The 27,942-nt window shown below is 41.2% G+C and overlaps 1 protein-coding gene across 9 annotated transcripts in view; it reads left to right on the top strand.

Annotated features, from left to right (window-relative positions):
- C2H8orf34 (chromosome 2 C8orf34 homolog) overlaps window positions 1-27,942 on the top strand; it is a 360,017-nt gene that overhangs the window by 22,049 nt on the left and 310,026 nt on the right. For all 9 annotated transcript variants that reach the window (XM_048840887.2, XM_048840893.2, XM_048840888.2 and 6 more), the window contains exons 2-3: window positions 21,219-21,366; window positions 24,543-24,674. In XM_048840887.2, the coding sequence (XP_048696844.2) occupies window positions 21,219-21,366; window positions 24,543-24,674 (280 nt within the window). The remainder of the gene's footprint in view (window positions 1-21,218; window positions 21,367-24,542; window positions 24,675-27,942) is intronic.

The raw sequence follows: 27,942 nt of genomic DNA, 5'->3' as shown, positions 1-27,942 counted from the left end.
TATTTTCTTTTTTCCGAGGAGGAAGATGCAGGAGAAGATAATGCTTTGAATCTCCCCTAAAGGAAGAGGTAGACAGTGAGGGTCAAGGCATGACCTTCAAGAGGTATGGAGCCTGAAGATTTGCTGGTAGTTTTGGGTCATTCCTTGTGGATTTCAGGATCTCTGTATGGGAAGACAATCTTTAAGTACTATTTACCAGGGCCACTTGTGCCCTTTCCATGCCCATGCCTTGGCTCCCCTCTGCACTGAGCAGCAGCGGGGAGCATAATTCTGTTAGATTCTCAGCTTTCTAAAACAAATGTTAAATTATTGAGTGGATAACTCAGGATTTCCATTTTTTATTGAGCGCTTTCAAAGGCATTAAAATAATTCATTACTGCTGCTTCCTAAAGCAAGAATTTGACTGACGTTGAGTTATTGACCATGGCTTGGAAAACACCGGCAACAATGGGCTATAATAATGCCCAAAGCCATAGGCTGTGGTTTATATTTCCTTTTGGAAATCACCTCTTCAGAGCAATGTGTTATAACTCTTCACAGACCAGAAGATGAATTTTTTTTTCTCTACAGATTGTTTTTCGTTATTTCAAGAGTATTTCAGTACCCCTTTTCTATTACGTAATTCTTTTATCAGCCAGCTCTAGAGCTACTACTGTAAATAGCTTTTCCCCCAGTTTTTAAAGGTTAAGTCCCTTCCAAACATTTGAAACATTTGTTTTCACTTAGAACATTTTGAAACGTTTTCTGGTGCCCCACACAAGTACATCAGTGTATTTTGTTTTTACTCTTTACCCTACTTTTTTTTTTTTTGGTCTACATTGTGTTTTGAGCCTAAGGATATTGTCCATAGTATTGCATAAAGTGTGAAATAAACATTAAGTCTCTCACTAGGGTCTTTTTTGCCCTAAATGTGGTGCAGCATCAGAATTATACTTTGCTTAAGGTTCTCTGTTGTAAGACAAAAGATTATATTACCAGTTTTTAGGGTTGCCAATTCTACATCAACTCGCACAAAACTGAACACCCTTGCCCCTGCCCTGCCTCTCCTCTGAGGCACTGCCCCGCCATACCTCCAAGTCCCCACCCCCACCCATTCCATCCGCCCATCCTTCTGTCGCTCGCTCTTCCCACCCTCACTCATTCATTTTCATCTGATTGGCTTAGGAGGTTGCAGTGTGGGAGTGGATGAGGTCTCCCGCTGGCTCCCGGGTGGGGCCAAAAATGAGGAGTTCAGGGTGTGGGAGGGGGCTCTGGGCTGAGGCAGTGGGTTGGGATGCAAGAGGGAGTGAGGACTCTGGCTGGGGGTACGGGCTCTGGGGTGGAGCCAGGGATGAGGGGTTTGGGTTGGGGGGGGTGCATCTGAGGGGTTTGGAGTATGGAAGGGGGCTCCAGGCTGAGGCAGGGGGTTACAGTGTGAGAGGGGTTTTGGGCTCTGGACTGGGGGTGTGGGTTCCACAGTGGGGCCAGAAATTAGGGGTTCAGAGTGCAGGAGAGGGCTCCGGCCTGGGGCAGAGGGTTGGGATGTGTGAGGGCTCCAGCTTGGGGTGCAGACTCTGGGGTGGGGTTGGAGATGAGGGGTTTGGGGTGTAGGAGGATGCTCCAGTCTGGGACTGAGGGATTCAATGGGCAGGAGGGGAATAAGGGTTGGGGCATGGGGTTGGGGCGTGGGCTGGGGGTGAGGGCTCTGGCTGGGGGTGAGGGCTGTGGAGTGGGGCTGGGGATGAGGGGTTTGGGGTGCAGGAGGGTGCACTGGGCTGGGACTGAAGGGTTCAGAGGGTGTGAGGGGGATCAGGGTGGAGGGTGTAGGGTGTTGGGACAGGGTGAGGGATCCATCTGGGGGTGCGGGCTCTGGGGTGAGGCTGAGATCAAGGGGTTCAGAGGGTGGGAGGGGCATCCAGGGTGGGGCAGGGCACAGGAGGAGGTCGGGGTGCAGGTTCCAGGTGGCGCTTACCTCAAGCAGCTCCTGGATGCAGCAGATGATGGCCCTAATTCTGTAATGCGACCTGTACAAGGGAACTTGGGAGTCCCTACAGACACTCGCTGAAACAAGTAGGACTCTGCTTGAGTATTAGGATCTGCCCACAAATTGACCCAGTTCACACAACTCTGGATTGTTAAAGTATCTAATAAAATATATATATATAAATAGACCTTTACAAGTAACTTGTGAAAAAGTGGGCACCTATAAATTTCTTACCAGATGGCTGATTGTTGCATGTGGATTACATATGTATTTATGTTGCAAACAAAACTTAAAATAATGTCACATAGTGAAGCACACACAAATTATGAAATGCCATATTTACAGTACAGACGTAGAGTAGAAGACAGTTCCTGCCTCAAGGGTCTTACAGTTTCAGTTTAAGACCATGCACAAGTTTAAGACCATGCACAAAAAAAAAAAGCAAACAAAACAAAAAATCCCCTCCCAACCAAAAAACAAACAGGTGGTGAGTGGGATAATTTAACAGTAAGGTGAGCATGTATGTTCGTAGACTAGCTCCGTGCATGTCTTGCAGGTATAGAACATCTTTTGTTTGTTAATGGAGAGAAATAATCAATCAGTAGTAGTCTGCCACCTGCCTATGCATTATCAATGAGCAATGTGCTGTAGGCTTGCACCACCACTAATGTAGGACTGTGCCAAATAGGAAAATAGAGTTCTCAGTTATTACTAATCTGTAATTTTTAAATTGTGTTAAAAATATGATAGAGTAAGAAATATATTCCCTTTTATGGAAGGATTAGCAAAGCATCTTGGGAGGCTAAAGCTAGGGATTTTGCAAATGTGGCACTCTGGATTTTAAAGGGAGACTTAAGTTCTTGTATCAGATTCATGCATCCGTTGACTGCTTATGAAACCGTTATTTCACAAGCAATTTTGGAATAAACTTGCTGTCTCCTCTCTTGGTGGCACAGTGAATTCTGGGGATTCAGATGTTCTTTTTATTGGGAAGGAATGGGGTTAAAAGGCTGCCCTCAGTGATGTGATGGTAAAAAAAAAAAAGCGGGGGGGACGGCAAAATAATATCTCTTAATACAGAATTATGCACTGTGTTCTTAATTTGAATATGTAGGCAGCTTCATTTTCTGAAACCTCTCCATTATGTGGAATAAGTGGTTTATTTGATTTGAAAGGAAGAATTTATCCTTGAAGACAAAGTCCTTTAAAAACATGTCATAACTGTGAAAATAAACATTATGAAAGATCTCATTATTCTTCATGTAAGCAACTTCTCTGTCGTCTCACTAATGGAAAAGGGCATACTAAGCAACAATATCTTAATAATTTGCTTCTGGTGATGAGCTTGGATAGTTTGGGGAATTGTGTGAGGGCCAGAGGAGGGGGTTCGGAAAGATTTGGTGCCCATCGAGTATGGGTTGTAATTGCTAACTGATACCCCATATGGATTCATTGTAGGAGACAACTAGCATTGTGTAGCTTGAAAACTTGCCTTTCACCAACAGAAGTTGGTCCAGTAAAATATATTTCTCTACCCACCTTGTCTCTCTAATATCCTGGGACCAACATGCCAACAACACTGCAACAAATAGTGGTATATTTAGAATAGTCTGTCTTCCCAGTTGCTTTATAAACTTTACCCATGGGTTTATGATGTGTGTGTCAGTATAGTTCACTTAAATAACAATTCCAATATTTTTGCATTATGAGAACCAATGCTATATTTTTAAAATAAAGTTTAGTTCAGGCAGAAGTACATATACTAGCAGACTCAAGCCAAAAAAAAATCCCACTCAAATGAAAAAAAAAGTATTTTCAGTCAATGTGAGAATTTAAGTAGAATAGTAAGAGAAGAGCCCATTTTTATAATAATCCTGTGTATGGAAAGAAGCACGCAATATTAATGGCATAGAACCAAACTGAATTCAGTCATAGCTGCATGTTTTCATAAGCATCTGAGAATTACCATAGAGACCTGAATATTCTGATGAGTTTTTTGGACAGAGATATTGGATATCTTGCATTACCTGTAAAAGGCAAAGCAATATTATCTTTCCTATGGGAAAAAGGTTAAAAGTGAGCAACAGCTCAATCAAGTAACTGATTTTATGTTAAAAATATTTTCTGCTTTTTTAAACATAGAGAATTAAAACTAGCTAGATCAATATGCATTAGTCTTCCTAAAGAGCTCCCACCACATACACTGTTTAGCCAAATGTAGATTCTACAAATATATATTAAAAAAATCCAAAAACCTTCTGTGTTATTTTTTGGTTTTTTTACTCAGATGAAAATTAATTTCCACATTGTTCTAGGTCAACAGATTTTGACAGTAACACTAAACTCAGTGTAGACCTACATAAAATCAGACTACAAAATTTGTGTATCCTATCAAACCTATCCAAGTATCTCAATCTTTCATAGGTAAATAATTAAAAAAAAATAAGATGCAGATCATTTTAGAGATTCACAGTATGACTTTAATGATCACTTATTAACCTGGATTGCATATACTAGCAACAATGTGTAAGTGCAAACTCCTAAATGACCTCACATTAAAAATGCTGAACATCCAGGTGTTTCTATCAACTCCATTGGCAGTTGCTGGGTGCTCAACACTGCAGAAAAATCAGACCCCACTTATTTAAGTGCCTAAAGGTAGGCTCCTAAATCTGTACTGAGCCACCGTTTTTTTGAAAACTCTTGATTTGAATTTAGTGCATGGAAATAATACAGCATATTCAATAATAAAGCTTGAAATACCTCATCTCATAATCTTAGGATCCAATAGAGAGAGAGAAGTATTAATATCCAGAGTCGTAAGAGGGCATTGTAGCGCCTAGGGTGAGCAAACATATTTGCACCCCCATTAGAGGCAATGTGTGGGGGGAGTATGCAGGTTCACATTTCGTTCCCCCCCCCTCAATTTCTGCCTTCCATTTAGCACAGAGGTGTGCCCCTCAGTTTGAAAACCTCTGTGCTAAATGGAAGGCAGACATTGGGGGGGAAGGGGCACATGACCCCTTGGGCACCCCACTCTGCCCCTTTTGCCACCCCCCACGGCAAGGAATACTGTTTACAGTTTTGGTCTCTCATGTTTAAGAAAGATGAATTCAAACTGGAACAGGTGCAGAAAAGAGTTAGTAGGATAATCAGGGGAATGGAGGGCCTGTCTTACAAGACCAGTCTAAAAGAACTTGGCTTGTTTAGCCTTACTAAACAAAGGCTGACAGGGGATATGATTGCTGTCTGTCAATACATCAGGTGGGGTGAAGAGCTAGTTAAGCTAAAGGACAATGTTAGCATGAGAATAAACAGGTATAATCTGGACCTGAATAAATTTAGTATGGAAATTGGAAGAAGGTTTCTAACTCTCAGAGGCACGAGGTTCTGGAACAACCTCCCATTAAAAGTTGTGGGAGCAAACCACTTAATTAGTTTTAAGACAGAACTTGACAAATTTTTGAGTTGGATTGTGTGACAGGGTTGCTTGTGATGGTGGAGGACAGGGCTTCACAGCCCTGAAGGTTCCCTTCTGGTTCATGTCTCGCTAGTTTCTAAAATGTCATGCTTTGGGGCTTCAGCTGTTCACCTACAGGGGTCAGTAATGGAATCTCCTTCCTCCCTCAGCCCCATGTGTTCTGTTTTTTGTTTGTTTTTGTTCTTGTTTTGGTCTCCTACTTCTGAAGCAGCTGTAGATGGCACATTGGACAGGATGGACAAAACTCTGAGATTCCTTTTTTAGGTTCTTGGCTGGTGGGTCTTGGTCATATGCTTAGGGTCTGACTGACTGCCATATGTGAGATTGGGAAGGAATTTCCCCCAGGGTCAGATAGGCAGGGACCATGCCCCTCCCCCCCGCTTCTTCTGCAATGTGGGGTGTTGGTCACTTACTAGGATAATCTGGATATATGTCATGTAATCGATTCTTTGCTATTGCAGGAGTCTTAGGAACTCTTGCACCTCAGTCCCTCTTAATTTCACCTGGGACTAGATGATCTGGTGGTCTCTTCCGGCCTTAAACTTTATTAGAATTTGGCCACACAGGTTGGAGGGCAGAATTTTGTCCTAAAGCATCATATCTTATTTGTCCTCTCCAGGACTTAATTATCTTGAATGTAAGTGTGTGGTAATGCTTTCTAACTTTTCAGGATTGACTGTCAGCATGCACTATCCGTTTGTTCACAATGTAGGAATCTATTACTTGCATGTGCTGGTGATAGTGTACCAAAAGTGTGTGTGGCAGCATGCACAGGCAAAGTTACATACTCAGAAATGGAGACGAAGTCAAGATTTCACTGAAAATCTGCTCCTTAATGTTCAAAGAGGAATTTGTTGTGTTACTTAAAGGGATGCTGTACCTCTGGTACTTCTAGTTGCCTTTTATGATTTTGAAATTTTCAGTATTAAAAAATGAACTTTTTTGGATCCTAAGGAATCCAAAAATTAATACTACAAGTGTCACTGATATGTCCATCTATACTGACTTTTAAAATCTGTCTACAGCATTTGTTTATTATTCTTCAAGGATATCTGTGGAATTTACCCTCCCTTAAATTTCTTTTTGGACTTTTCATATTCTAGGACACACAGTTTTAGTTAGAAATGTCTCTTAGATTCTGTTATCTTTTCCAGCACACAAGCTAAAAATTTACTCTCAAGTTTTTTATCATATAGATAAATAGTCATGGGGTGGCCCTATAATTCTAACATCCATAATAGTTTGTTTTGTTGTGACTTTAACAGAAGTTAAATGAGCTCTGAGGATTAATTTAAAATCTTACATTTTGCAAATCTTGAACTCTGGGAAGCTAAAGCTATTTTCAATGTGAGTCCAATCCTATTCAGACAATTGAAATCAGTTTCGAAATCATAATCCCATGCCCTTTTCTTTAATCTAGACATTGTTTGCTGCAATTTTATATATAGCAGAAATAAACCCTTTTGTTCATATTGTCCTAATTTTCATAGATATTTTCCACGTGTAACTTCTATAAAATCATCCAGTCCATCTTCTGTGCCCTGTCAGTGCAAGGTTGTTACCTTCAGTATGGATTCTACCATTTTGTCCTAAATATCCGTCATATTTTCCATGTTTGTTCCTCAGTATCTCATTCTCAATTCCCCTGAATCTTCTACTGCCTGTTGATTGTTTTGTTGTAGCCAGTGGACAAGATATCATTTTGTTCCCAAATTGCCTTTCTGGAGCAGCTAGTTCCAATTACCAGCTGGATGTGGGTCCCTTCTGAAGGTCTTCAGCTGTATTGAGAGAGAAGAAAAATAAGAGCTCATTGCTTGCTGAAGAATGAGACACTGAAACCAGTCTTGAGTAAACATGTTTAGCTAGTGTTAATATATAAGTTGCAGAGTAGCAGCGATGTTCGTCTGTATTAACAAAAAGAAAAGGAGTACTTGTGGCACCTTAGAGATCAACAAATTTATTTGAGCATAAGCTTTCGTGAGCTACAGCCAAGTGAGCTGTAGCTCACGAAAGCTTATGCTCAAATAAATTTGTTAGTACTTGTGGCACCTTAGAGACTCTTTTTTTTTTCTTTTTGTTAATACATAGTAATTCAGTGTGATTCTGATCCTAGATACTAAATAATGTCAGAAAACTTAGCCACCATGGTAGTTCATATTATAATGTACATATCCGCATACAAAAATACTGTATTGTAAAAGCACTTGCCTCCATTCATTCAGGATGGAGGCAGGACTGTACAAAACACTTTTTTCCAAAACTTCAAGAGGAAGAATTCATTCCAACACGGTTTCAGAGCAAAGCACAGGGACTGAGAGGCTTGTGTCTCCCCTCTTGTACTGCTGTTGGGGACTGGAACAGCTCCTGGTGTGAGTTAGAGGAATCTTGAGGTGTAACCTGACTTCTACCTAAGTTGCAACTGCCACCATGCGGCTGTGATATGGGCTGTATAAACTCCACAATGAAGGACTAAGGGTTAAGGAGGAGCTCAAGCAAATACAAATGTATTAATTTGTCTTGCAGTCTGCAAAGTTTACCTGTAATAGTAGGTATGGATTCACCCCACATCTCCTTCTGGTCACCCATCCTCTGGATTGGTGATCATTTTGTTCAGTCTTCTTAGCAGGTGAGAAAGAGGCTACTATGCAATGAACTAGTATGTATGTAGGGAAAGCCCAGCATTTAGCCTGCTGTACGGGTATATAATCCAGACACTGAGATGTCTCTCATCAATATGAATGGGAATTACATGGCTAGAATAAGCAAGGAGAAGGAAATACAACCAATAGTAGTTAAAGAGAAATAGTAAAAGCCTGTAGAAAATCTGGCTTTTAGCTGCATTTAAAATGTTAATTGTTAATATGTATAATTCATTTTATAATATTCTGTCTGGAAAACTAAATGATGCGCTCTCAAGAAAAAACGCTCTGATTGAATAAAATTTCAGATTACTAACATAGAATCATAGGACTGGAAGGGACCTTGAGATGTCATCTAGTCCAGTCCCCTGCACTCATGGCAGGAGTAAGTATTAACATAAGTATTAACATAACTAGGTCCATCATTATTTTTTTTTGTTACATGGCTGTCAAGTCAGCAAAATTTTGACAGGGTATTTAAAATGGCAGAATACAGACAAGGGAATTTTTAGATTACTCATTCAGAACATCAATATTTTATAGATCTAAAGTGCCATTTTATATTATGTGTAAACTGTTTCAATTTGGTGAATAGTTTACATGAGAAATAATTGGGCTATGCAGTATTCCTAAATTCCAATGTGACTTTTATATTCAGCTAAAATTTTAGGACATGATACAGTACCATGTATTACATAAAATTTGTTAACCAATTTTATAGCAAATGAATTCCATTTCTTTGCTGCACATATTTAAGTGGAGGCATTTAAAAGCACTGTCTGGTATGGATATTATGAATGATTATGAATTTATATAAGTTGTACAGTCTCCTTCGTATATTCAAGAGACTGCATTAATTCTAGTTCCCAAATACCACCATTTCATAATTATTTATGTACAGTATATCTGTACTCCATAATAGGAGTACAGATACTGTGTATATGCAGTACACTGTATGTGCATTTTATGCGCTCTGACACACACACATGCACAGTTGGGATTTTCAAAAGCATCTAAATGATTTAGGACTAGAAAATTCCACCTTATTATAGAAGGAGCTAGTAGTGGCTCCTGTATTTAGGATGCCTAACACTTTCCATTTATAAAACATCACGGTGATTTTTTTTTTTTTTAATTTTTATATAAACTCCATTATCTGCAGCAGGCCTTTGAAACTCATCAGGGACAAACTGGCCTTTGTGCCATGGAAATCTTGGTCCGGTTTGGCTGAATTAAAAGCCTTTTTAACATGATCCTTTCTCTTTCTCTTGCTTCTGGGCTTAGCAGAATTTTGGCAGCCTGCCCAAACAAAAAAACATTCTTAAAAGCTCTGAGGCTCTGCTGCCACCACCGGAGCTCATGCAGCACTTGGAACACCTAGGAGTGCCAGAGCAGCTGTAGCTGCAGGAGTGGGAGGAGCCAAGTGAGACATCCACCCATCCCCTACAGTCAGTCTCCTACCCCCGATACAGTACCTTGCATCAACAGCCCATCCTTTTTCTCTGGGAGCACCACATGGGCCAGTACCCCCCTCCCCAGTTACTGGTGTGGGAAGAGAGAGAACCAGGCTGGGCTCTCCCAACCATACCCTGGATTCAGCATATGGTGCCAAAGTGGAGACTTAAGGCCTGATTCTTCTCATACAGTGGGGTAGATTGAGAGTGACTGCATTGAATACTCTGGAGTTATAAGTGAGATCAGAATCAGGCTCTTCAGTCCTAAACCAAGTTTATCAATGGCATGGCTATGATATTGTGGCTCTTGGTATTATAGTGGGCCTCTTCTTGAAGAAAATAACACATTGTTCATTTCATAATGAGTCTTCTCTTAATATTGGGTGCGGGGGAATCCGTTTAATTCTCCTTATTCCTGAAATGGGAACAGATGATAAAACATTTTTGGGATGAGAAATGTGTAACATGCACTTCTGCTACTAGTGGCTTCCTCTCTCTCTCCCCCACCAGGTAACTAATCAAGAGGTATTGCCAATATACAATTCATTTCTGAAGCACTTATTTAAAATTGTAACTTTACTTGATTAATTGCTTCAGTGGAAAAAGCTGAGATAGTATTTTTGAAAATAACATGTTTGTGAAATAAAATGTCATCTTGTTTGATTTTGGGTCCAATTCAATATATTAATCTTTAAAACACTTACATAGTTTGGGTCTAGCAAAGTCCTAACTTTTTAGATGATCTCCCAGAAAAAGCATTGCAGAATCTCACCAACCCCACAACAAAACTTTAATTCAGTAAGGCACGCAAGCATATTCCTAACTTTAAACTTGTGAGTAGTCCCATTGACTTCACATGCATAAAGTCAGTCCTGTGTTTGTCTTTTGCTGAATCCGGGCCTTAATGCATCATTTTTTCCAGTACAACCCTCTCCTTCCCCTTGGCCCTCAAAAGAAAACAATCAATATCTCCCAGCATAGTGGGCCTCACAAAAGAAATCCAGCATTCTTCTTGCTAACCCAGCCCTTTGATAAAACAAATCCATCCATTGTGGATGGCTGGAAGCTGATGTCAGTAAAGGTCAAACTAGAAATAAGATGCAGATTTTTAACAGATCACCAAGGGATGAGGTAAATTCTCTATTATATGGAATCGTTAAATCAGGATTGGATACCTTTCTGTGCAGTAGCTCAACCACAAGTAATTGGGTTAGATACAAGAATCCATGAGTGAAATTCTATGGCCTGTGCTTTTTCAGAAGGTCAAACTAAATTATCATAATGGCCTCGCTTGGCCTTAATATATGAATCTATTCTCCCCAACATAGATCTTCATGAACTTTCCAAAACCCCAAAGTAGTTATTTTAATTTTTATCTGGTTGAAACTGTATTGTGTTTTGCTGGCAAAAGTGAAATTTCAGTGGCTGGACAACAGGTGAATATTTTTGAATAATTGTTTTCGTTACCTTACAGTGTTTCTGCTTTATAGTGAGTAAACGTTGTTTGTTTGATAAATGCTTGTTAAGTTCAGATAGTGACGTGATTTCGGTAGGCATCAATGTGAATTTACCTGTAAATAATCGATGTGATGCAAAGAAAAACATGTTAAGGCTTAAACACTGAAGCACAAATGCCCTTACCAATGTCATAACACTGTGTGATCTGGAAGTGTAGTGACTGATAACCTGTACCACCATCATGTTGTCACACCAGAAACAATCTTTTATTAGCAAACTCCATTTTCCAAATGACCATTGCAATCAAAATGGGAAAAAAATTCCAGGAATGTCATGTCCCACGTGATCCCTTTCTGGATCCAGGTGGAGGGCCATTGTTGTGCATACCACTTGCCTTGGTAAAATACCACAAAACCCACAGCTCCCAAAACATCCGAACGGATTTTTAAGTCAGCCTCCTGTAACCATTCCTACTGCCATAATGACACACCATTGAAATGGCTCAGAAACAGTTCCCACATCTCCAAATCCTCCTTCATCTCTCTAGTAACTCTTATAAAATGAGGTTGATGGTGGGATGGAAATTGTTGAAATCATGGTGGAATTCCTCAAGGGCTTCTTTTCCATGGGTCTAGATGATTGTCATCAGTGTAGTGCAAGTAGAGTAGGGGCATTAGGGGACGAGAGCGGAGGAAGCGTTGTTCTAAGTCAGCCATAAAAATGTTGGCATACTGTGGGGCCATGCGGGTACCCATAGCAGTACTGCTGATTTGAAGGTATACATTGTCCCCAAATGTGAAATAGTTATGGGTGAGGACAAAGTCACAAAGTTCAGCCACCAGGTGTGCCGTGACATGATCGGGGATACTGTTTCTGACGGCTTGTAGTCCATCTTTGTGTGGAATGTTGGTGCATAGTGGCCAGGATGGTGTTTTCAGGAAGACACCGATGGATTGTAGTTTCTTCAGGAAGTCAGTGGTGTCTCAAAGATAGCTGGGAGTGCTGGTAGCTTAGGGCCTGAGGAGGGAGTCTACAAAGCCAGACAATCCTGCTGTCAGGGTGCCAATGCCTGAGATGATGGGGCATCGAGGATTTCCAGGTTTGTGGATCTTGGGTAGCAGATGGAATACCCCAGGTCGGTGTTCCACATTACCCAGAAGTCACCTACTACAGGACAGGCCCAACAAAGAAAATAACAGAACGCCACTAACCATCTCCTTCAGCCCCCAACTAAAACCACTCCAATGCATCATCAAGGATCTACAACCTATCCTGAAGGATGACCCATCACTCTCACAGATCTTGGGAGACAGGCCAGTCCTTGCTTACAGACAGCCCCCCAACCTGAAGCAAATACTCACCAGCAACCACACACCACACAACAGAACCACTAACCCAGGAACCTATCCTTGCAACAAAGCCCGTTGCCAACTGTGTCCACATATCTATTCAGGGGACACCATCGTAGGGCCTAATCACATCAGCCACATTATCAGAGGCTTGTTCACCTGCACATCTACCAATGTGATATGTGCCAGCAATGCCCCTCTGCCATGTACATTGGTCAAACTGGACAGTCTCTATGTAAAAGAATAAATGAACACAAATCAGACGTCAAGAATGATAACCTTCAAAAACCAGTTGGAGAACACTTCAATCTCTTTGGTCACTCGATTACAGACCTAAAAGTTGCATCCGATCAAGTGAGCTGTAGCTCATGAAAGCTTATGCTCAAATAAATTTGTTAGTCTCTAAGGTGCCACAAGTACTCCTTTTCTTTAGAGCTAAAAGTTGCGATTCTTCAACAAAAAAAACTTCAGAAACAAACTCCAACGAGAGACTGCTGAATTGGAATTAATTTGCAAACTGAATACAATTAACTTAGGCTTGAATAGAGACTGGGAGTGGATGGATCATTACACAAAGTAAAACTATTTCCCCATGTTTATTCCCCCCTCCCCACCCCCCACTGTTCCTCAGACGTTCTTCTGAACTGCTGGAAATGGCCCACTTTGATTATTACTACAAAAGGTTTTCTCTCCCCCGCTCTCCTGCTGGTAATAGCTCACCATAAGTGATCACTCTTGTTACAGTGTGTATGGTAACACCCATTGTTTCATGTTCTCTGTGTAGATAAATCTCCCCACTGTATTTTCCACTGAATGCATCCGATGAAGTGAGCTGTAGCTCACGAAAGCTTATGCTCAAATAAATTGGTTAGTCTCTAAGGTGCCACAAGTCCTTCTTTTCTTTTTGAGAATACAGACTAACACGGCTGCTACTCTGAAACCTGTCTTATAAAATGGTGTGGTCCTTCTATGCTTGTGGTGGCAGCTGCCAGCCAAGTGCAGAATGCCCATGCCGTGGCTATAACCTGACGGGCAAATTTAAGGTACCCAGTAATAGATTGCAGCTCTAAGAGTGTAAGTTTCTTGGTCTCTATACCTCTCATAAACAAGCCCAGTAACTCCTGAAGCTTATTCTGAGGGAGTCACAATATGCCTGGTCTGGGGAAAAGACTGATTGGCTTGCCCTTTATCAACTCTCTTCTTTTCCGGTCCCCTTCTGCAGCAACGTCCTTGCCTCTCTATCTCACCCCTGCCACAAGTGGTGTACCCCTTCCCCCAGCAAGCCAGACAACGCCCACCCGTTATTGTTATCAATTACAAAGCAAGATACAGTGTCTTTTAAATAACTTCCTAACATGATAGGTACATTTAGACATAGCTAATTAGAGCTTTCTTGTAATTGGCCCTATAATTAAAAGGCTCTGAAGACTGTTCCATTTGTATTAAATGCATGGACAGTCACGGAAAGATTAGAACTTGAGCCTGCATTAGAATCATAGAATATTAGGGTTGGAAGAGACTTCAGGAGGTCATCTAGTCCAATCCCTGCTCAAAGCAGGACCAACACCAATAAAATCACACCTGCCATTGAATAGATAATAGAGCACCCATGGAAAGGACAGAACAATAATGAAAAAATGTTCTCATTATAAAGAATTCATGTAACTTGCATTTAGGTCAATTAATGTTTTTCCAGATCGTGCACATCTTCCTTAATAAACAATAAAAGGATTCTCCCCTATAAGTGCATATGAAAGACACACAAAAATATATTTCCCTAAATGCTTCATTTTCACTTTCCTAACAGTATCTAATCTAAAGTATACTGTGCTAAAACATTAACGTTGTGGGGGTAATTATTGGGACAGTGGGTAAAATTCAGGTCCCATTGAAATCAGTGGAACTTTTGCCATTGACTATAGCTGGACCAGGATTTGCTTGAGTGTCCATACTCCGTAATTCTTGTTCTTGTTCGTAGTTCAGTAGCTTACTTTACCCTTCCCCAAACTGAACACTAATATTAGAAGAAAAATGTATTTTTATTCTGCAAAAAATATCTGCAGATGAGCTAGTATGTGAAGCTTGCATCTGTTTATTTCTGTAAATAATTAAGATTATATAAATATTTTTTTAAGTCTGTGAACATAAAAGTGTGCAAATGTATCCCCAGAGAGTAGACTTCAAATAACTAGCTTTATATCTACCTTGCAATGGCAGATAAATCTATCCTAGAGAAGTTTGTTGGTTTAGAGAGCAATCCCACAATCATGCCCATTCTTTCTCACTCAATGTGGGGCAACCTGTGCAGGGCAGTACAGTGGAAGAGTCAGCAAAAAATGAATCTGCTCTCCTTTTTGCTGCACTCCTCCCACTACTATCCCATCCATATCCCTAGTGTTACCAGTCATTCTCCCACTCTTTCTGTTTGTTGCAGTCTCTCCACTGGCTGAGGGTGGCTTCAGACCTGGTAACCTTTGAGTCTCTGGATTAAACACTTTGCCCTTGAGATGATAGAAAGTTGAAGAAGTTGTTCATTTTCTGGGAGGATGGAAGCCCTATCTGTCACGTGATTCTACAATCTATGATACTGTTATGTACATTCTCGCATGTTCATTGAGGTCTGCATTTGAGAATATGATATTGTAGGCAGGACACCTTAATGCTGTAAAAGTCATCCACAGGCAGTATTTTCATAATGAATTGAATGGATTGAAAATGAAAACTGCTTGTTCTTAAGATATCTAGATTTAAAGGGGCACTGTTATCCTGAAAATTTAAAATCAACATATTAAAATAGTTTTCTTTGCACACCCTTTAATAGTACGTTCTGGATTAATTTTTAAGATTATTGTTTTTAAAAAATGGAAGGGTTTTTCTTCCCTTGTTGAGATACAGTTTGGGGGCAAGTCAGAGAGCATAACCACCAAACATACTCTCACCTGTCTGTACCCTTTGGATTCTTCTGGGTAGTTGCCTGTCTGACTTCTGCCACTTCAGTTTCAGTTTTGCTGCTGTTGTTACTGACCTTTTGCAGGAGCTGGGGAAGGTCCTGCATGTGAGTTACTTGCCACAGAACAATGCATGAAAGTGATGCTGTCATGCTAGTACAGGAAGTGGAAATGATTGTACATGGTTTTCAACTGGAATGCCTGGTTGAAAAGGGACCCTGGCACTTCTGGTCAGCACTGCTGACCAGGCCGTTAAAAGTCTGGTTGATGGCACAGCGGGGCTAAGGTAGGCTCCCTGCCTGTCCTGGCTCCGCATGGTTCCCGGAAGCAGCAGCATGTCCCTCCTCTGACTCCTGTGCATGCCACACCCCAAGCCTTGGGTCTGCAGCTCCCATTGGCCAGGAACTGTGGCCAATGGGAGCTGTGGGGGTGGCTCCTGCAGATGGGGCAGTGCGCAGAGCTGCCTGGCTGAGCCTCCACCAAGGAGCTGGAGCGGGGACATGCCACTGCTTCTGGGAGCTGCTTGAGGTAAGTGCTACCTGGAGCCTGCACCCCTGACCCCCTCCCACACCTCAGTCCCCCTCCTGCCCTCCAAACCCTTCAATCCCAGCCTGGAGCACACTCCTGCATCCCAAACCCTCAGCCCCACCCCAGAGCCCCCACCACCAGCCAGAGCCCTCACCCCTGTTGTGCCCCAAGCCCCTGCCCTAGTCCTGATCCCCCTCCCACAATCCAAACCCCTCGGCCCCAGCCCCACCCCAGAGCCCTCACCCCAAAGCCTGTACCACAACCCCCTGATTCCCCTCCTGCCCTCCAAACCTCTTGGTCCCAGCCCAGAGCACCCTCCTACATCCCAAACTCCTCATCCTCAGCCCCGCTCCAGAGTCTGCACCCCCAGCCCTGATTCCCCTCCTGCCCTCCGAATCCCTCGGTCCCAGCCTAGGGCCCACACCCTGAACCCCTCATTTCTGGCCCCACCCCAGAACCTGCTCCCGCAGCCCAGAGCCTTTATTCCCTCCACACCCCAATCCCCTGCCTCAGCCCTGAGCCTCCTCCTATACTCTGAACCCCTCAGCTCCACCCCCCTGGCCTGGAGCCCCCTTTTGCACCCCAAGCCCCTCATATCTGGCCCTACCCCAGAGCCCACACCCCTAGCAGGAGTCCACACCCCCTCCTGCATCCCAACCCACTGCCTCAGCCCGGAGTCCCCTCCTGCACCCTGAACTCCTCATTTCTGGCCTCACCTCAGAGCCCGCACCCCCATCCTGCATCTCAACTCTCTGAGCCAGCCCAGTGAAAATGGGCAAGTAAGTGAGGGTGGGGAGAGCAAGTGATGGTGAGGAGGGATGGAGTGAACAGGAGGCGGGGCCTTAGAGAAAGGGCATGGCATGGGCAGGGCCTTGGAGGAGGGGCAGGGCAGGGGGCGGTCAAAAAGGAAAGTTGGCAGCATCCAGTCAGTAATCAGCCTCTGCCATGGAGCGGGGGTGGTGTGGGGGCAGTGGTGAGCTGGAGCCAGTTCGCACCGGTTCACCTGAACGGTTGTTAAATTTTGAAGCCAGTTTAGAACTGGTTGTTAAAGGGGTGGGCAAACTGCGGCCCATGGGTCCATCCTTTCTGTCCCGCCTGAGCTCTCAGCTGGGGAAGCTCCCCTGAGAATTTTTATTCACCCAGCCTTTGGCGGCACTTCGGCGGTGGGTCCTTCACTCGCTCCAGGCCTTCGGCAGCACTTCAGCGGCAAGTCCTTCAGTGCCGCTGAAGACCCAGAGCGACTGAAAAGTATGAGAAATCTTAATTTGTGTCCTAAATTTGGTCTTTGCTTTCACAATTGGTATGAGTTGGGGGGACCGCTGAATGAGTCCCTCCATGCTTCTCTTGTTAGACCCTTTGTGGGAAATGCTTTGAATGAAGTAAACAAGAGCTAGAGGGCATTCTGTACAGCACTCGTCAGCTGGAGGGAGGGTTTCCATGATGACAAGGCTGAAGATGATAGGGTGGAAATAAAATAGCCTCTTGAAAAAAAATATGGAAGCAAGTTTTTTGGCATAAGCTTTATGCTCACATTTTAGCAATATTAAGTTAATGTTCCTCTATATAATATGGGCTAGAACTGAAAGTAAATAAAATAGATGATAATTATCAGGAACTGTGACCATATAATATGTTTGCTTATGCATATAATAGCTTATTGAAGCTTGCCTGTATAATGGTTAATTGTAACAGCACAAAATGTATCTCACTCAATAGCTTTAAATTGTTTTGGATCATCTTGTGATTTGCTAGCTATGCTACTGAATCAGAAAAGGTTTTGTTGAGATCAGTTGTTTTAATTGTTTTGTTTCCACTTGAGAATAGTTGTCTACTTAGCACATTGTGTCTATTTCTATCAAAGGATGCATAATTCTTCAAAACCTCAGACCAAATTCATACCAATCCTAAAAGGATTTTGTCATTGTAATATATTATGTACACTTCAGATAATTAATGCATCTGTGCCACCAATAAGCAAGTTGATTCCTTTCTTAATGTAAACCACTTTTGTGACCTTTTCAGAACCACTTTAAAGTTTTTCAGGTGTTTTCTTCAATATTTTGCTATTAAGATATCACCTAAATAGCAGATGAAAATGTCTAAATCTTAGAGAATCTGATCCATGAACTGAGCCAGATTCTCTTATGCAATACAGCATCTTTACAGCACTTAAATGGTGTAAAAGAGCTGGGATCTAGTTGCAACTGTCAAACTGAAAATTCCCAGTGGTTCGGAATTCTCATCTCGCAGGGAATAACTCTTATGCCAGTTTCATTCTCTACCCTGCATACAGAGTTTCAGAGGCAGGGCAAACCCGAGCTCTTCTATAGTCTGGCAATTCACAGCTGGTGAATAGTCTCCAGAGTGCTCTGACAGCTAGGCTGGGGCAGCTTGAGAATTGGTGAGCCAGAAACCGCTCCCTGAAACCTCTCTTCTCCACCCCTTGCAACAAACATACCTTGGCAAAAGAAAAATATTTTACCCATAATCTGGAATATAGTAGCCTTTCATAAATAGACCTTTTTGTATACTTATTTGAAATTTAATCTGCTGGTAATGCCATCTCTTTATATTATTGAGGTAGGTCAACTTCAACTCCTCAGACAGTTTAGCATGTATATTTTGTCGATCCTTCCAGCCAACAGTTTATGGTGACTCTGTAGTTCAAGAATCCTCTCATTTCCTTGTTTTAAGAACACGTGATGTTGTTGCAGCCCATTCACTAACCTGTATAGGCAAAAGTCTGTTGTTTCTGGAACTCTTCTGACTTTGTTTTCTAGACATTCAGACAGGATGAAACTGGTTCCTGTGCAGAGTATCAGCACAGGTTTTTGCATCACCTCATTTACCAGTTTCCATACTTCATCTTACCAGGAAAAAAAAGTGGCTGTGGCTGATGTGCCATCTCCAAGTGAAAACCCATGAAGCGCTCTAACTTGCATATTGCCTTCTGGGTAGAGAGACTCATTTAATCTTTTTCCTCTTCTGTGAAATGGGCCTTCCTTCCTGTGACACATGGACATGCTGCTGGAAGACTTTCTGGGTGGACTTTCACCAAAGTTCTGCTATTTCGACGTTCAGTTCCTTTTGTGATCACTGCTCATTCAGCAGCTGCTCTTGTTCCTCTGGATTTCTATTCCAAAACCAAATATATCTCTATTGGCTTCTTATTAACAAATAATAACAGATCATGGACAGTCCTCTTAATTTTTTTTGTAAAAGCTGTGAAACCAGACCTGTTTTCTCCATTTTGGTTTCTTTAGTGAAATGTCTTTTTTCATCTAGGAAGTCTGTTTGGGGCTCTTTTTGCTCACACTTAAGCTTCTGCACCACTCTGGCTGTATAAAAGGGCCTTGAAGTGAATACAAATAATTTGCTCTACCATGTACCTGTGCAAGCCTTCAATTGACCTCCTTCACGTACCCTTTTACCAAACTGTCTTCTTCTAACTCAAGGCACTATTACATCAAACATCCACAACTACTAATGTTGGGGAAAACAGTCTAGTAGAGGAGTGTGTGCAGAAGGGCTAAAAGGAGGGCAGAGTTAACTTGCCGTGTGTACTGTATGGTAATGATAGTTGTCGTGGAAAGGTGTGCACTTATAACTTCTTTAACTTTTAAAACAAAGAGAGGGCAGAAGTGAGGAGAAAGCAGTGCAGGAAGTAAGGAAGACATGAGCCAAGAGAAATTAATTAATTCTGTGAGGTAATTTTAAAGTACAGGCAGCAGCAACGAGTTTAACAAATTGGGAGAGGACATAAAGGAAAAAAATTGACCTGTATGGAAAAATATTTGAAAAAGGTTAAATTGTTAGTTCTGAGTGGGAAGTTGGGCTCAATGGATTAGAGAAGGGGGGGTGAAAACCAAGACATCTGGTTTTTAACCTGGCTCAAGAAGGAGAGTGGGGATTGCTGCCTGCTACTTAAAAACCTGAATATGTACTCCCACTGCCTATTGCTTTCTCTGTTTTCAGAGTGGTCTGTTGACACGCCAATGCAAATAGAAGTTAACTGGCTATGTGCCACAGTGTGAGCACCCTTTAGATCTCGTGCTTGCTGCACCCACTTAGCTTTTTCCCTTTTCTCCTGGCTACACTGTATTTGAAATTCCTTGACTGCATCTCTTGCATCTTACAAGTTACATGCTAAGGAGGTTTTCAAACTATTAACACCCTCCAGTTGCTGTTTTGAGACTGTTCTGCTCCTTGTCTGTATTTAAGTTTTCCATTAAATCTTTTATTCTACTGTTTAAAGCGAAGCAAGTTAAATAGAGCCCTTGCATAGCCATGCCCTTTCAATCCTTTTCTCTCCCCTGTTTACTTTGTTTTTCCTCCATTTCTGATTTAAACAGATTACATACATGACCACAAGGGTCGAGGTTATTTACAATATTGAGCCAGAACGATGCACCTCTGTGTTCATTTATAAAGTGTACAATACAGGATTATAATGTGTCCTGTCTTTCCCTTTCATTAGCCATGTCTGTGATTTCTGTATATGATAAATTGAATCCAGTTTCAGGTGATATATACAGTACTTTGTAGTGGTAAATAAGTAAGGTATAAAAAGATGGCTTTACGGCTGTAACTTGAGGGAGCACACATTTTGCGTAAGGTGGATGTAACATTGCTGCACGGGACTGCTCTTCAGAGACTGGTATTGTATAGAATCCTTTTCCTGCCCTTTCTGCCCTTGCAGTGCATAATGATGTACTGGGAAAACTCTGAATACCTAGGGTTAGACTACATTAAAACTGGAAGCTAGTTTTAATTCAGAAAGTTGCATCCTCTGAGAAAATTTTGCAAATGCAGCTGTGTATAACTAAATTTCATTTTGCAAGCTCCTCAGTGAAAACACACACAACTACTCACATCTACAGTCAGTGGGAGCTGTGGGTGCTTAGCAGTACTGAAAATTGGGCCTTGGGTATTTTCATTCCTGTAACAAAATCTATATGATCTGTTGAGTTTGTGGGCCAGATTCTGGTCTTACATTGGTATAACATTAAGGTCAATGATGTTTCTCCTCCTTTGCAGTCATGCAAAGAGAATCAAAATGTGTGTGTCTTACTGGAATGCTTGTATCATTGCGGCTGTATCACTGTATGGATTACCAGACATGCTCAAGTGTATGTGATCAAGTGTCCTCAGGATCATTCCAGAGGACATTCTGAATAACTAGTAGTATTACACACATATGAATGCTCCACAGGTTAATACTAGTAATGGTTAATAATTTAACATGACTGACAACTCAAACTTTCCTTGCAAATGTTGACATTAGGCTCTGGCTTAATTAATTACAGTTATTAATACGCCTTTATTTTTTGATCAATATAAGGTACAGTGCTGCACTAAGTGTTCTTTTTTTTTGTCCCCCCCCTTCCATTTCTTTAAGGAACTGATGACCAAGCTGATAACAGAGACTCCTGACCAGCCAATCCCATTTCTCATTGACCATCTTCAGTCCAAACAGGGGAACCGGAGTCCGCTTCAGAGAACGTTGTCTGGATCTGCTGCTCTCTGGGCAGAAAGTGAGACATCAGGTAAGTGGGGAATATTTGTATGTTTTGAGATTTAAAAAAAATACTATTATGCCAAAGAAATAACATGAAGAAAACAGAGGTGAGTATTGTAAAATGAACAGAAACTAATATTTCTTAAATAGATTTTTTTATTTATTCTTTGTACCATTCAGGAAATCCATATGGTAGAAAGGAGACAAATCCATAAGGCATATATGGCCAGATGTTCCCCTAATTGGGTTATTCCCACTTAAGGGCAAGAAAACTCAATGAATTTTGACTTGTAATGTTTAATTTTCTATCTTTTTCTATGCTCCACATTTCATCTTTCTGGGTACTCAGGGGGTTGGATATTGTTTGATGGGGGTATGCATGTTTATGAGCAAAAGCACTTGGAGAACAGGCAGAGAGAGAAAGCGTATGAAGCACGTGCAATGTGACCCTGAGGGAGAGCCAAGAGAGAAGTTTTTTGGGCAGAGTGCTGTCTGGAAAGAGGCTTAGAACTATGAGCAATGGAAGTGCCGCCTCTTGTTTGATTCCTATGGTAAATAAACAGGATTGCATAAAACAAAAAGCTTGACTCCATCAATTTCTCCTCTGAATGGAAACAATCTGCAAGACCCTTATATAGGCTAATTGATCAAGTCAAAAATGGTAACAATATAATTCCAGATATACAAACTGTAAGAGATCTACAAAACAAATATAGATGAAATATACAGTGGAGCTATGGGTTGGAGTTAATCTTTATTTAGATTTTTAATAACACATTTTAACCACCCTTCACCTCAGCACTTTACAGGAAGAAGCTCTTACTATTATATGAATCCCTGTGTGACAAATTTTGTGTTTTGAGATTTTAAAACATTTGCAATAGCAACCCCCACATTGATAAGCCAGTAGATTTTGGTACATATTCATCCATAAAAGTGTTTTTTAAAATTTTGGTTTTGTGACAAAAGTTGACTGAAAATCTGTCGGAACATAGCAGGCCTCCATCAGATGCATAGTGGTTAATTTTTAATTGTGTGGCAAATACATTTTATTAAATGCAATTGGCGTTTACAGTTTTGAGTATAAGCACTTAACTTTTTTTCAGAACCACTGGAAGTTGGGGTAGAACATGGAGGGGCCTGAAAGGGACCAGGGAGAGGGGAGTCAAACAGGAAGCAGATGAGCTCTGACCTCTGATGTGGAATAGGTTTGGCAACTTGTTGATGCCTATTATTTATGTAACTTTAAAGTGCAATTGATTTCCATACACTTTTCAAATAGTGCCATACAGTAATATGATTAAGGCTACCAGAATCTGTCCATTAATTTTTGTAATGCTTGTGTTTAATGGTAGCTCTTCCCTTGAATTACACTTAGAAAGTGTGACTGTAACTTAAGTACATTTTGTTTTTTTGGGGAATTAACTGGCAGGTGTAAAGCACTCATTAATGAAGGAGACCGAGCTGAATGTTAGCTATAAAGTTGGAACATATAAATAAATGCTAAATAACTATTTCCATTAACACTCTGAGGAATAGTCTCAAAACAGGGATTGTTTTAAATACATCAAAAAAGAAGGATATTCAAAACAAGACTTAATTTAAACTCCATACCTGTATAATATATGCCAGCTCCTGCCCTCCACTGGCACAAAGTTGACCTAAAGTGACTTAACTGGTCACAGCATGCTCTTCCACGCAAAGGGGATATTTAGGTGGTGTAGATCTGCTATAAGGACTTCTGTGCCTCCCACAGGCTTGTGACTGGCACACAGGGCATGGCCTGTAGGTATGGGCATTCCTCCACCCTAGTGATTCCTGGCTGCAATATCCAGCCAGTGCAAGCTGGAGCAGCCTTCTCATTGCTCCAGTTTGTGCTTGTTTTCCGGCCCGTCAGAAAGTAGCCCTAGTATTGGAGGAGTGCAAAGGAGGCTTAAAGTCATTGTTTCCGTTTTCCTCACCCCACTTCTCAACTGTGTTGAGGCTTCATGGTCACAGCTAAGGATCATCCCCTGCATTTTTACTCAAAGGCATGTCCATAAATTTCTCAAGTTAAATGTGAAACAAAGCAAGCAGTAGTTTGTATATTCTTGTGCCAGGATCTGAAATTGTGTTTGGCATAATTCAGCAAGGGGAAGAGGAAGAGCAGCTGGCCTTATGGTCCTAGACTGATACTTTGGGTTGCCTGGATCTACTGGGTATATTTTTATCCGGTGTGACAAAGTCAGACCTGACAGCTATGAGAGAGTGGTCCTGTTGGGTTCCGGGGAAGTGGGTTTGTGCAAGCCGCCCCATGGCTAAAGGACCCTCCCCCAGCTATAGGAGAATCCACTGAGCCTGGGACTCAAATAAATACAGGGGGGACAACAGAAGGAAAAAAAGGACAGGGTCAAAGGGTGTGAGGGTCAAAGGGTCAAAAGTAGGGAACCTGAAGGGGACACTGAGCAGAAAACCCCAAGCAGCGCCCACTGCTCCTTGAAGATGTCAAGGAGCCAGCGGACACATCCCAGAGGAGCTCTGCCCAAATGTGTGAACAGAGGGAGAATCAGAAATAGGCCCCACAGTCGCAGAGAACTCCCTGAGCCAACATCCTCTCTATGAGAGAGTAGTGGGAGGCTGGTTTATCAGCCATAGAATGGAGAAGGCCCTTTCCCCTATGAACTGAAAAGAGGTTCTCAGGTTAATTAGAGACCAATTAAGAGCTGCCAGTGACCTTTAGAAACACCTCTTCTGGTGGGAGAGAGAGACACACAGACAGGAGGGGCGCAGTAGCTGCAGTAGGGTAGGGACAACAGGGAGAAAAGGTTTCTCCCAGATGGGAGGCTGCTCCCCTCCTTATAGGGGAAACAAACTCTTGTTTGGAGAAAGACTGGCAACCAGAAGCCAGCATAATAAGACAATGATCTGGGGTGGGGGCGGGAAAACATTTATTTTGTGTTGTGAGTTTGATTTTTTTTTTGCTTAAAAGAACTGCTTGGGCCTACCCTGAGGCCCACAGTGTAAATATTGAAAAAATAGACCAAAGCAAAGAATTAAAAACCCCTGCAGTAGGATTGCTGCACTCCAGGCCTCCACCGCCAGAGAGAGAAACGCTGAGGCTAACAAGGTGAAGGAGGTGCCTTGTCAAACTGGGTTTATCATGTAACATAACCTTGAAAAGTGACCATGCAAATGTAATCACCTGAAATTTTATTTTTGCGACAGAAAACAAAGGAACAAGAAGAGATTGTAGAAGTTATGATAAACCCTGGCAGGTAAATGCAAAGAAACCTAAAAAGTCAAAGAGTGACCTCGCTGTGTCCAACATTTCTCCACCATCACTGGAATCCAAGTCATGTAAGCAAATTTCAATGCTTTATTAATTAATACAACCATCCGATTGTACTCAGGGTTGAAATAAAATGCAAAACAGGGCTGTCCCTTCAGTTGAAATGGTTGGATACACGTCGTAATAGACTTCAGTTCTCGTTATATTTTAATACACACCATAGACTGTTAGTAGTATTGTGCTAGCATATATGAATAGGATTAATTTAGAAAAAAATAAGTTTGAATGTTATGTACTGTTTTATGTTTTAAAATGTTGATTTTGATTGATGTTTCAATTGCCAACACATACACAAAACCTATTCTCTATATTCTTAATGCTAATAATAGCAGATGTAGGTAGTTTTTTCAATGAAATCAATAAATGCAAACAACTCATTGAAAACACATCTGGTTTTAGACACAAGTAGTGTCAGGAAATAGGAGGACTATTTTGAGACTTGCTGGGAAAGCCTAATTATATGTTAAAGGAAAGGAACAAGAGTATTGACAATGACCTGTAAGGTAAATGGTGATAAAGGAATTTTAATGAAGTATAATAGTGCCAATGCACACATGTATGGTACCAAATATTAAATAAAACTTATTTTGAACTTAATGAAATCTAAGTTTTCATACAAGTAAAACAGATGCTTCATAAATCACAACATTTCCCAAGATCAAAAACACAATGAAGCCATCCAGCTGTATTTGGGGGACTAGGATGCACTCCTACTAGGTCACTATTGAGAAAAAAGCTGGTTATAAATGTGTATATAACATTGTAAATTTAGGCCCATCAATATAAACATAGCTACATTAATACTATCCCTATCAGGAGTGAGAATTCAGAAGAAAAAAAGTATACAAAGAAAAAGAAATTACTAGTTTAAAGTTTGTCTAAGAGCAGAAATGTACAGTTAGGCAGAGCACTTCATGTTCACTGTCATTGTATGATTCCTACTTCAGAAAAAAATAATGGGGCCTAATTCTGATCCTCAGCTATTTAGATGTGAGGAATGCTCTAGCCTCTTGCTGCCATATAACCCAGCCATACATCAGGCTGACAGACCCTAAGAAGTCATCAGTATTGGGAAACCAAGTGGTGTTCTGGGCACCCCCTGGATTTGTTTAGGCATCTGCCACAGGAAACTCAGTGGTACTAGAGTTGTTGCAATCTCAATATGAATGTAGGGAAAGGAGTTGGTGGAAACTGAATATTTAGGTTTATACACAAGATGTGCTCACTAGAGCTGATTTTTTACAATTTTCCTAGGGATATACAACATAAGCAGCAAGGTGGCCTCTCTGAGCCATTAATCTGCTAGTCGCCTAATCTCCACCACTGGAATGCCCACTTGATTTAATGCTCAGTGCATTATAAAGATGGAGCCACACTGCAAACAAGAGGAATAGAAATACACATCAGAAGTCCATCTATCTTGACTCAGAATAATCAAAACTGGTACTTCCTTTCCCATTGCAGAGAAGAAAGGTACATAACATGTATAGCCACAGTACTTTCTAAAAGTTTCACTGTGTGCAGTTCCATAGATGTTGTGAAGGGGCATACCCTCATTCAGCTCTAACAAGGCACACCTGTAAAGCTTGCTCTGCCAGGGTGGAGATGCTTAAAAAGAGAGAACCTGCCATAGGAAAGGGTGGTGAACAGGAAGAAGATGGCTGTGCCTCAAAGACTGCTGGCTGTAGAGATTGAGAGGGAGACAGTCACAGGCCTTGCCGTCCTGATGCTTCAAGGACCAGGAATAATGCAGGGTGCCCCAAGAGGATGGGCTGATGGTAGACCTTAATTAAAGACAGTAGGCCAGCTGATATAGCTAATAATATTTTTAATAGACTTTTAAAGAATTACCACATCTACCACTACAGATTTCAGTCCTTATTTTACCCATCTGGTGATCTTTCCAACAATATTTGTGCTGAATTCCTGTATTTTACTCTGAAATATTTATGCCCTCTTCCAGGACTCTACAAATCTTAAAACTGGTGATGGGGATTCAATATTATGAAGTATAAAGTCCAGGTTCTGGAATGGTATCTTAGCTCAAGTAATGAAAAGGTCTTTTTATGATTTTATGTTATCCATATTGGAGGTCTGAAATTTCTCCCACACCTTTTAAAAACTACATCTGAAATGAGATTCGCATATACTGTGTGCCATAAAAGCCATACTAGTAGACTAACTACAGAAACTCCTTCCTTCTGTAACTCTTTCAGAAATGATTTCTGTAGTAAGTTTAAGTCCCAGAGTAACCAAGACTTCTGAAAGCCACTGCATCAATTGTTTGCCTGCCTGAAATATTTAATCCTTGATTTATTCTATTCTCTCAACTGTGCTCATAGTTCTTTTGTTACTTCCGCTTTAATAAATCATGATAGTACATCATCGTGTCCCAGCATCTTAATCTTCACTTGGAGAAAAATTCTGTTTTATAATATTTATAGTCCCAAAATAAGTTTCAAAGTGATTAAATCAATTGAATATTACAGCTCATTGAGTCTTTGTCCTTAATTTTTTTTTATCATTACCTAGTCTGACTTCTTGTGTAATTTAGGCCATATAATTTCACTCAGTGATTCCCACATCAAGACCATAACTTGTGGTTGAATGGCAGTTTACATTTTCGTGATTTAAAAGCTCCAATTGATGGAGAATTTACAACATTTCCCAATAAGCTTTTTCCAATGATTAATTATTCCTGCTGCTTAAAAATTTTCTTATTTCCAACTGGAATTTGCTGACTCCAGTTTCTCCCCATTCGATCTTGTAAGGCCTTTGACTGCTAGATTAAATGTTATCTATTTATGTTTATAGAATGCTTGTATCAAAGACTGTGATCAATTTGCCTCTTAATCTTTTATTTGATAAACTAAATAGATTGAGCTCCTTTAACATCATAGCAAGGACTAGTTTTTTTCAGATGACAAATCATGCCTATAGCTCTTCTCTGAACCGGGGGATACTGGAACAGTTTTGGAAGTGGGGGTGCTGAGAGCCATTGAACCAAACTGTAAACCCTGTATATGATGGAAACCACTTCAAATAGGGGGTGCTGCAGCACCCCTCGCACTGCTAGTTCCAGTACCTATGCTCTAAACCGTCTCCTTAACATCCTTTCGAAAGTGTAGAGACTGCATTTCAGCAGTGATCTCACCAATGTCCTATGCAGATGTAATATCTCCTTATTCCTGCTTAGTGTTCCTCTGTTATACATCCAGGGATCATGTTAGCACTTTTTGCCACAGGGAACTAAAAGATAGATATTGTTGGCTTTAA

The sequence above is a fragment of the Caretta caretta genome, chromosome 2 (genome assembly GCF_965140235.1).
Source record: "Caretta caretta isolate rCarCar2 chromosome 2, rCarCar1.hap1, whole genome shotgun sequence".
Taxonomy (NCBI): domain Eukaryota; kingdom Metazoa; phylum Chordata; order Testudines; family Cheloniidae; genus Caretta; species Caretta caretta.
This window is presented reverse-complemented; position numbering and strand designations above follow the sequence as displayed.